General features: G+C 40.1%; 1 protein-coding gene across 1 annotated transcript; it reads left to right on the top strand.

Annotated features, from left to right (window-relative positions):
• The first annotated feature begins 1,682 nt into the window (after positions 1–1,682).
• Positions 1,683–8,113, top strand: LOC116247428 (uncharacterized). Its single transcript, XM_050075888.1, has 3 exons — positions 1,683–1,712; positions 1,819–1,935; positions 7,733–8,113. Exons 1-3 carry the CDS (start codon positions 1,683–1,685, stop codon positions 8,111–8,113), a joined length of 528 nt encoding a protein of 175 aa, XP_049931845.1.
• The last annotated feature ends 3,420 nt before the right edge of the window (positions 8,114–11,533 follow it).

Raw genomic sequence — 11,533 nt, 5'->3', positions numbered from 1 at the left:
GGCCGGCCTCCGACCGTCCTGGCGCGACCCGCCGGCGGTCACCCACGTTGTTGGGTGGCCTGCCGGTGGCTTCTCGTCTTCCGTCGCAGCCACAAAAGGGAAAGGGGCACAGAGAGAGACGATGGCAGCGAGGGTCGACGGCTGGCGAGGGGCAACCGCCGGTGAGTTCGCCGTCACCAAACGGGGCTGTGCAACCCCCCGACGCCCACCCAAGGTCAAAGGAGGCCTGTCGGAGGGGTTTCTGCCGCTCGATCTGCCGTTCGGTGTTTGGCAAATCGAGCATCGATTACGCTACCAGAAACCGCTCGAGCGGTAGGCAGGCGGGTATAAAATTTTTTTTTTTTGCCGGCTGCCCGCTTAAGTTGAAGATTTTGGATCCGGGTCGAGTCATGTTGGACCCGACCCGTATCCATACGATTCTTCTGGATCTGTGCCGGGTCGTTGCACCCGATATCCATACGGTTCTTTTAGATCCACATCGGGTACCCAACCCGTATCCATACGTTTTAAACTTTGTAAAACGGTTTTCTTTTTAAACTGATTCAAAAGAAAATCGAACTGATTCATTCGGTTTAAGACTGATTCGACTCGATTCAAAACCGGTTCGTGCTTTTCGGAACCGATTTAGTTCAAGTTTAAAATGGTTCAGACCGGTTCAGTTGATTTTCAAATCGGTTCAGTTGATTTTAAGACCAGTTCAGTTGTTTTTCAGACTAGTTCAGTTGATTTTCAAACCGGTTCATGCTTTTCGAAACCGATTCAGTTGATTTTCAGACCGATTTAGGGTTTTTCAGACCCGTTCATTCAGTTTCAGAATCGATTTTAGCCATTTGATGGACTTCTTTAAAAAATTCCCCAACTGCTTTGGTCTGTCTGTGCACTCTTAAATATACGTCCCTCAGTTCATAACCGATAAATGAGAATTGCCATGCAACATAAACTATATGCATGCACTTATTACATGTTTCCTTATGTATGAAAGCATTAGCACATGAAGATCCGAACAGAATATCTTATTGATCATGATCTACAAAGGAAATCCCGCATCACAACAGCTGCATATACAAACGATTGTATATGCAAACATAAGTAGTAACTTCCAGGGCTCAAAGTCGGTTTTATTCCTACATATATATATATATAGTAGTAACTTCCAGGGCTCAAAGTCGGTTTTATTCCTAAAGTTACTACTATATATATATATATATATATATATATACACACGAGTATGAGGTCTCCACGATGAAACAGAAGAGCCAGATGGAAAAGACACTGTAATTTAAGAGATTTTTTGGCTTTCTTTCTTGAAATTGCATAGGCATTATGTGAAGGCTAAGAATTCATGAGCGGTTTTTGTTTAGAGTTTTGTAAATGTATGTGAGTTTCCTGTATGAAAATATGTTGTTGGGAGGTTTCTTTTGTAAACATGTATTAAAATTTCGTTGTCCTTGTCCATTTTCTAAAGTTGGAAGTAACTCACATTTGAGCTAGCGTTATGTCCGCTATATGATATAACATGTTCAAAAAATAAGATATCATATAGCGGACAAAACAAATATGATAGCCAAAACTGATTAGAGAAGATACAAACACTAGATAAAACAGACAGAACTAAGGATGAAAGACACAAACATCGGATAATACAGATCGATCGGATAAGACAGAAACAAACGTCAGGCAGGATGGACAGACATTATTTGACGCTGCCAAGAGTGCAACTAAGTCTCTGGATGCAATTAATTTGTGTTTAAAAGAACCTACTGGTTAAGAAAGAAGGAAACTTTGCCATGGAACCAGGCATGACATACACACCCCAAGAGGGATGCCTATGCCAAAACTGGATGCTACAACCTGAAGTGCCCGGGTTTCGTTCAAGTGAGCAGAAGGCTGGCGCCCGGCGCTGTGCTTCCAGTCTCCGCGTTCAAGGGAAGACAGGTTTACATGAAAGTTCTTGTAACAGGGTAAGTACAAATTTTGTTTTGCTTATTGCTACTATACAAGAACAAAGTTCACTTAAGTTCCATATATAAAACCATCAAGAGAACACCACCTTGAAAAAGTTCAAGCAAGAGAACAATAGATCAGTTTGTAAACTTGTCTTAGAATAGAACATATGACTGCTGACCAGAGTCATGATTCGCTCACTCCATGAATGGAGTTGATCAACTCATATAAATCATACAAGAACTTTAAAGAAAATAGGAAGCAATAGAGAAAGGAAGAGGAAAAGAGAAAACACAAGATTTACGTGGTTCGGTCCTTGAGAACCTACGTCCACAATCAGAAAATCAAAGTGCCTTCCTTCTTTGTTTCTTTTCTTTTTCTTTTTTCTTGATTACACTTTCTATGCACATCGTCACTTTTTGTACAGTAGTAAGAGGCTACAAAAATCTCCCTGTAACCAGTGAGAGATTTTTGGGCATAATTATTTCAGTTTGAGAATCGTGAGCCAAATCACCATCTTTATGATCTTTCTTTTTTCCTTTTCTTCTTATCCTCTCATCAAGATTTATTTCCTTTTCTCCTTGCGTTGCATTGTGAGAATCGTGGATCAGATTGGGAGCATTCTGGCTGGCACATGATAACTGCTGCTTTCCATTTGTAGAGCCCATTAAATGACGTTCCATAGAAGCGTTTTGTTCCTTGCAGCTGTCGATACCAAAACTGAACGTTGCATTGAATTTGGGCATTACACTATTTGATAGACGATTTCCTTGCTGACTTGATTGCTCATGAGTCAAAATTGAAGGTTCTTCTTTAATACGCCCCCTCAAACGAAAACGACTGATGACGTTGAGTTTGGCTCGTAAATTTAAAAACTGATCTTTCCCCAAGGCTTTGGTAAATATGTCCGCAATTTGGTCAGAAGAATGCACGTACCTAGTGGTGAGATTCCCTGAAGTGGCCATTTCTCGCACATAATGATAATCAATCTGAATATGTTTCGACCGATTGTGGAAGACTGGATTTTTTGCTAAATAGAGAGCACTGACATTATCACAAAGAAGAACAGGTGCTTTCATAATTGGAATACCAATATCTCTAAGGATCTGAAGAAGCCAGGTTAATTCGGCCGCTGTTGATGCCATGGAACGATATTCAGCCTCGGTGCTGGATCGAGCGACGGTGGTTTGCTTCTTCGCACTCCAAGAAATACAATTTGCTCCTAGAAAAGTACAGTACCCTGTTGTGGATCTTCTGGTAAGATGACATCCGGCCCAATCGGCATCGGAAAAAGCATATAAATCAACCGTACTCTGAAAAAGGAGATGAATTCCATAATCGATAGTCCCTTTGATGTAACGGAGAATACGCTTGGCAATGTTGAAGTGAGCTCGGGTGGGATTCTGCATAAATTGACTGATGAAATTGACTGAAAATGATATCTCTGGCCGAGTGATTGTGAGGTACTGTAAGGATCCAACTATCGCGCGATAAAATGTAGGATCTGGGTATGATGAAGTATCCAAAAGATCTAACTTAGTTGCCATGGGAGTGTTCATTGGTTTGCAATCAATCATTTGTGCACGGTCCAAAATGTCTTGAGCATATTTTGCTTGATTGAGGAAGAGACCATTGCCAGTGTGTAAAACTTCGATCCCAAGAAAATAGCTGAGTTGCCCCATATCTTTCACATGGAATTCATCTTCAAGTTTAGAGAGAAAATTCTGAATTAAGCTGGAAGAGTTACCCGTAAGCACCATATCATCAACATAGATTAAGAGAATGAGGCAATTGTTATTCTCATGAAACGTGAACATCGATGGATCGGAATAGCAGCTCCGAAATCCATTGTCGAAGAGGAAGTCACTTAGCCGTTGAAACCATGCTCTAGAAACCTGCTTCAGACCATATAAAGCCTTGTTAAGACGGCAAACATGATGCGGAAGAAGAGGATCCTCAAACCCTGGTGGTTGGGACATATATACTTTTTCATCAAGTGATCCATGTAGAAAGGCATTTTTAACATCTAATTGTTTGATGCGCCAATTGAAAATGGTTGCAAGAGAAAGAACGAGCCTTATAGTAGTGGGTCGAATGACAGGAGAGAAAGTCTCTTGATAATCGATTCCTTCAACTTGAGTGAAACCCCGGGCAACCAAGCGTGCCTTTAGCCGATCAAGGCTTCCATCAGCTTTGAGTTTGGATTTGAAAACCCATTTAGATCCAACGACGTTCATATTGGGTTCTTTTGGAACTAATTCCCATGTGTCATTGGATCTGAGTGCCATCATTTCTTCTTCCATTGCCGCTCTCCATCCATCATGTCGAAGAGCATGTTGAATTCTTTTGGGCTCTTTTGGAATGCTAGAGTAAGTGATATGAACATTGGCATATTTTGGATTGGGTTTGTGAATGCCCGTCATAGCTCTAGTGGTCATTGTTCTGCTTTGGGAAGATGTTGCTCGAGTCATAGATCTAGTAACTATGGCTCGAGGTTCCATAGAGTTTGATGGGCTAGATGAAGCTGATGGCGTTGGATCAGGTGGATCGGCTGAATCAACATTTGTAGGTAAGGAGCTGACATTTGTCGCGTCTTGATCATATACATTTAGGCGCGGGTCTGGTGCAGGGCTGCAACAAGGTGTGAGATCGTCTGAATCTAATGGAGTTCCAGCACTTGAGCCTTCGACGTCGACAAAAGATATAAAATCACTTCCCATGACGTCATCCTTGTAAAGAGAAGATAGGTTTTTGAAAGGGAGTGAATTTTCATCAAAGACGACATGCCTTGATATGTATAGACGTCTGGAATTTGGTTCGAAGCATTTGTAACCCTTATGAAGGGTGCTATAGCCGATAAAAACACATGGAACTGATTTAGGATCAAATTTGTTCCTTGCGTATCCTCTCAAATAAGGGAAACATCTGGTCCCAAAAATGCGCATGCTGGAATAATTAGGCATCCTGTTAAACAAGATGGCAAAAGGTGACTGCATATTCAAGGTGGCGGAGGGCAGCCTGTTCATTAAGAAAACCGCAGCTGAGAAGGCGTCAGTCCAAAAACGTGCTGGAGCATTAGAATGGAAAAGCAATGTTAATCCCAATTCAGTGATAGAGCGATGCTTGCGTTCTGCCTTGCCATTTTGTTCAGGTGTCTTGGGGGAGGAATATTGACGTTTAATTCCAAGAGCATCAAGATAGGCTGTGAAACGAGAACTAGTGTATTCACCGCCTCCATCACTTTGGAAGATTTTTATTTTCCTGTCGAACTGACGCTCAACCATTTTGTGAAAATGAACAAAAGCATCAAAAAAATCAGATTTATGCTTTAGAGGGTAAAACCATGTAAAGCGACTATTGTCATCAACAAATATAGCATAGAAACAATATTGTTCTCGAGATGGAACGGGTGCCGGCCCCCATAAATCACTATGAATTTTTTCTAATGGTAAAGAGCTAATATCATCTTTCTCAAGAAAAGGCAATTTGCAAGATTTTCCCATTTGGCAACTAGCACAAATCAAAAATGAACCATTAGGTAAAACATCAATGTATTTATGATTCTTCAAAAAAGAGAGAACACTAGATTGAGGATGTCCCAATCGAGCATGCCAAGATTCTTCCGTCGCCCGTCGAAAACGTGATGAAAAGAAAGCTTTATGATTGCCATTGTTGTTAACTTCATAGAGACCACCTTGTTCAGTTCCCGTTGCCACTAGCCTGCCCGTCCTCTTGTCCTTCAAGATGCATCGACCGGAGGTGAATTCAAAGATGTATGAAAAATCGTTAGTCAATTTACTAACAGAGATAAGATCTTTAGTGAGACGAGGAACATAGAGAACATCCTTAAGAGAAAGATTTGGAGAAATATCAGCTTGTCCAACGTGTATGATTGGGATACGCTGCCCGTTCCCAACAATAACAATATCAGAACCATAATAAGGAGAAATGTTCTTAAGTTTACCTGCGTCCCCTGTCATATGGGCTGTAGCTCCAGTATCAACCAGCCATCCGGAATCTTGTGGATCACTTATAGTAAGGGCTGCAAGGGCATGATTAGCATCTGCCGCTTGGAAAGAATGATTAAAACGATTGTAGCATCTCATGGCAGAGTGATTCTTCTTGTTACAAATTTGACAAACGATATCTTTGGATGAATTGAAGGAGGTGGCCGACCCATCGATTTTTGGTTGAGGAGGTTTAGTGTTGTAACCTGTTTGAGACAGATTGTATCCACCTCCGTGAGAAGGATAATGTTGATGGTAGCCTCCTCCACGTCCACCTCTATTATGCCGTCCTCGTCCTCGAGAGAATTGGTAAGTGCCCCGGAGTCGATTTTGATTGTCACGTTGTGCATAGAAGGCAACTTGGGGCGAAGTGTCCGAATTGAAAAATTTGTTTCTCACTTCCAAACTTTGTAATAAAGATATCAATTCTTTGTAAGAAGGAACGGGTGGCTTGAGCATGGCCATAACGAAAGGTTCGTAGCCTTTTCCCAGTCCTTGGAGAAGCCAGAAGGCCTTTTCTTTGTCTCCAACAGATTTTCTTATGGCAGCCAAGTCATCGCATATGGCTTTGAACTTGGCGACATAGACTTCAAGGGCATCGTTACCCTTTTTACAAGTCGTAAGCATATGAGTAAGATGAAAACCCTGTTCTTGGGATTCTTGGGCAAAGGCATCAACAAGAGTGGACCAAATTTCTTGAGAAGAACTCAATCCAACAACTAAACCAAGGACGTTTTCAGACAACGTACCAGTGATCCATCCTTTTATAAGACGGTCGGAGCGACGCCACGATTCAAAATTGGGATTTGAGATTAGTTGCTGCGGATCAGCCGGGTCAACAATGTGACTTGGTGGAGCAGAGATTGAACCAGTCAGAAAACCCTCCATGTCCTGACTTTCAATGAGTGCAAGGATTTGCGTCTTCCACAATAGGAAGTTATTGTGCGTCAACTTCAGAGAAACAAAATTGGCCACGTTCAAATTGAGGGGGTAAGGATAGAGCAAACTGTTTGAAGATGCTGCTGAGGTGGATGGTGCCATGGTCACCAAATTGAGAGGACGACACTTCCTTGGATATCAACGGCGGCACTAAGGGAAATGACTGATTTCCAGGAGTTATCTGCCGATGATGGCTTGTAGAGGCTCTGATACCATAAAGAAAATAGGAAGCAATAGAGAAAGGAAGAGGAAAAGAGAAAACACAAGATTTACGTGGTTCGGTCCTTGAGAACCTACGTCCACAATCAGAAAATCAAAGTGCCTTCCTTCTTTGTTTCTTTTCTTTTTCTTTTTTCTTGATTACACTTTCTATGTACATCGTCACTTTTTGTACAGTAGTAAGAGGCTACAAAAATCTCCCTGTAACCGGTGAGAGATTTTTGGGCATAATTATTTCAGTTTGAGAATCGTGAGCTAAATCACCATCTTTATGATCTTTCTTTTTTCCTTTTCTTCTTATCCTCTCATCAAGATTTATTTCCTTTTCTCCTTGCGTTGCATTGTGAGAATGGTGGATCAGATTGGGAGCATTCTGGCTGGCACATGATAACTGCTGCTTTCCATTTGTAGAGCCCATTTGTTCCTTGCAGCTGTCGATACCAAAACTGAACGTTGCATTGAATTTGGGCATTACACTATTTGATAGACGATTTCCTTGCTGACTTGATTGCTCATGAGTCAAAATTGAAGGTTCTTCTTTAATAAACTTAAACTTTGAGATCTGGTGTGATAGGATCCAAAGACGGCGAATTGGTGGCTGGGCATCAACGACGAGTGGATAGGATCCAAAGACGGCGAATTGGTGGCTGGGCATCAACGACGAGTGGATTGGATACTGGCCCAGGACCATTTTCACGACTCTTGCTTCTGGGGCGACATTTTTAGAGTGGGGAGGAGAGATCATCAACGGAGGAAGAACAGGTCACACTACCACCGATGTGGGCAGTGGCCATTTCCCTAGTCAGGGCCTCGATGGAGTCTCTGACTCATTCAATAACCTCCAGTACGTCGATCAGAACTATAAGGTGATGAAACCAACCACAGTTTCTGCATTTGCTTCGAGACCCAAGTGCTACAACCTCAAAGTTCTTGGAGACGTCGGCGGCAACAGAGGATACACCTTCTTCTTTGGAGGCACCGGCAGAAACGCCAACTGCCGTTAGCCACCGCCGGCCATGCAGCCTATATATATATATTTATATATAATATGTATATGCATGAATAAAACTAATGGCCAGATAACATGTGAACCCCCTTGAACAGTTTGATTCACTAATAAAGATGAAGATGCTGCTGCTTGTCATTGGAGATGTCGCCTGTTGAGTGTTGAGGCATTCGGATCACATAAATAAGTTGGACGGCAGACCCGATTGGATTCAGTACGGCCAACAAAACCCGGAATCCTAGCTAGCCTTTAATTGACATCTTCATTTGTTGTGAAGGCTTGCTTTCCTTTGTAAATCATCATGATCTTTGTGTTCTGATCTTTATACGTGTACTGATGCTATCCTTCAGAAGGAAACATGCATGTAATAAGAGTTTAAGTATATGTTGCTCGTGTGTATATATATATATATATATATATATACATATATATAGATAGATGATCTCTTATGAAAAAGATGGTGGTCAGTTATTCTTCGGCCAAATTTATTGGTCGCCAGTGGCTTTTGGAGAGGCACTGCTGAGATGAAGACATGATCAGAATTTTTGGAGATTAAGGCAATCTTTTTCTTAATTTTCAAAAGGAAAAAGCATTAAACGAGTCAAACTGGAGCTCCACTTTGTACATCAATCAAGCCCGTTCAGTGGAGCTCAGCTCGTGTTTGAAGGGAGCTCGAGCTCAAGATCTTATGAGTTGATTCGGCTGGTCTTAAGTCCTACCTCTCGGATATTATTCGGCCAGTGGGTGGTGCATGCTTGAGGGCCAAACACACTACGTTTACTCAATATTAAGGCAAACAAAAGGAGATGGAGAAAATGCATAGGAGCACAACATCAAAAAACGAAAGAATTTTTATTTATTTTTAGTAAAGTACAGAAACAAAGAACGAAAGATCCTATTGTTTTCAAAATCACAATGATTTAAAGTAACGAAATAAAAAAGGTAAGAAAGTTCGTAAAGTACTGTTGAGAGAAAAAAAACCACTCTCCAAGGTATTATTTTTTATAAAGAAATGACTATGATAATCACAGTGGAGATTTCTCGTTTATTGTAGTTTGGGATGACCATCGAGACCGATCGATCAAATAAAAGGGTAGATTTTAGACAAACACGTCCCAAAACATATGTTACCAGCAGGGTCAAGGGTCATAGGCATGGATCGGGTCCCTTTTCAGCACTTGGGTTCGACCGCCATGATCGGTAAGTCGGTGGCCCGCTCTTTTCTCATATGAAATGGCGTTTGATTCTCGCATAGAAAGAAAGTCTGTGGGTATAAATGCGCCAAAAATTTTCTTAGAATCCACATCGGTTTTTGGAGAAAAAGAAAAAGTCAGACGTTCCAATGCTTTTTAATAATAAAATATATATTAAAAATTAATCGGACCGGATCGAGTCCCCGGCACCCACTGCTGCTTATGACTTTTTTTTTCTCTCCAACTAAATTCAAGACCCTACTACTAACATAGTTAACATAGTCTTGGAACGTGTTGTTAGATGATACAAAGAAATCACACGAGGTGAGTTCGATCTGCTCAAATGAATGAAATGAGCTGATCTGAAATTCTACCATTTTATTTGATCGCTCGGTTTCCATGGACATCCCAAATTACAATACATGGGGAATCTCCACCATGATTCTCATATTCACTTATTTAAAGAAAATAATAAGTTGGAGAGAGATTTTTTCTCTCAACAGTTTACGTTCTTTATTACCTTTTTTTTTTTTTTATCTCGTTACTTTAAAACATTAATTTAAAACATTAAGATTTTGAAAACAATGGGAGCTTTCTTTCTTTATTTGTGTACCTTATGTATGCTTGTATCCGCTTGTTATTTGTGTATCTAATGAAAGCATTAGCGCATGAAGATCAGACATTACCTAGTGCCATGTTTTTATAAAATTCCTATTTTATGGATTAGTCATAATTCTCCAAGAATTTGCACTTTTCTATATTTTACTATTTTAATTTATGCCGTAAACCTTAGTTAAAATTAAAGGCAACCTGCAGAAATTGAAATTGATCAAGTTCATATTAGCAAAATAGACGATACCTGCAGATTCTCACCTCAGCGAGCGATCTAGAGTTCTTCGTGTTTGCAGAACTCCGGCGTGCTTCAGTCACCATATTTATATGAATCTATTTAGTACAAGTCATTTGCTTCTTTACATTCACCAATCTTCGTCTAATTCTTGTTGTCTACTAGTATCACCTTTTTTCCAAGGACAAATCATTATTACTCAGTTTGCGAACAGATATCAAGTTCGTTTCACACTTAGGTACATATAACATGTCATGCAATATAATATGTTGATTTCTTTGTCGAGAAAAAGACAATCGTAAGTTTCAGTTCTCATATTTGGTTGGTCAGCACTCGCACACACACAATATGTTTCCCGAGGTGACGATTGTGATCATTTTACATGGTTGATTTTCTAAGTAACCAAAATTTATGTTTTGCTTGTGAGGTGAAACACTTAAGTCAATTTTGGAAATCAACGCCTAGAATTTCCGTAAATATCATGCATAGAAGCAAACATGGTACACACGAACCATAGTGAACATGTTTGTAATTTGTTCCAGAGAACAGAACATGTTTATAATTTTTGTTAAACCTGTGAACATGTCCATTTCAGACACGCACACACATATAGATACAAGCACCCACCCACCATGCTTTTCTGGATATGTGAAGCGAGTAAATATGAATATGAATATCTAAATGGATTTTATGAACCATTAATAGACTAACTTGATTGAGTACTTTGTCGCCTTATAGTCATTAACATAATCATGAAATGAAATCCGTACATTTACTATATATATATACACACACACACACTCTCTCACTCTGTAAAATATAGTTTCATGTACTTCATTCATGTCATGCTGTATAAAGATCAGGTAAAAAAAGAAAACTTTGAGGTTCGATTATTAATTAATCAGATTTGGATTCGCTGTGCAGTCTGCTATGTGACTGGGATTCACTAAAAGATCCAATCAAACATTATAGATATAAGTGTTGGATCCCATACTAGTTTGATATGAATTAAGGTTTAAAAATTAAGGCCCAACTTGAGCTCAAAATTGCAGAATCCAATTTACGTCATAGTCCCCAATATATATATATATAGAAGTAAGCTATTAATATGTATATAGGTTTATGCATGTACTATGATGCACTATGCGTGTAGGTTTAATTGATTCAGATAAAAAAGTCAAATTCAGATTCAGGTGTCGATATAAGATCAGATTTATGTTGGATATTTGGATTTCAATATGCCATAAGATATTTTTATTAAAATCGAATCGAGTCCAGGCCCAACAGGCTCGAGCTCGGACCCAACTTCTAAATGCCCACCCTACTCATCAGCGTGGGTCAGGTAAGATCCAATATATTTTCAACTGACAACAGATTT

Source organism: Nymphaea colorata, chromosome 2 (genome assembly GCF_008831285.2).
Source record: "Nymphaea colorata isolate Beijing-Zhang1983 chromosome 2, ASM883128v2, whole genome shotgun sequence".
Classification (NCBI taxonomy): domain Eukaryota; kingdom Viridiplantae; phylum Streptophyta; class Magnoliopsida; order Nymphaeales; family Nymphaeaceae; genus Nymphaea; species Nymphaea colorata.
The sequence above is the reverse complement of the archived record's forward strand: the minus strand, read 5'-3'. Positions and strand labels throughout refer to the sequence as shown.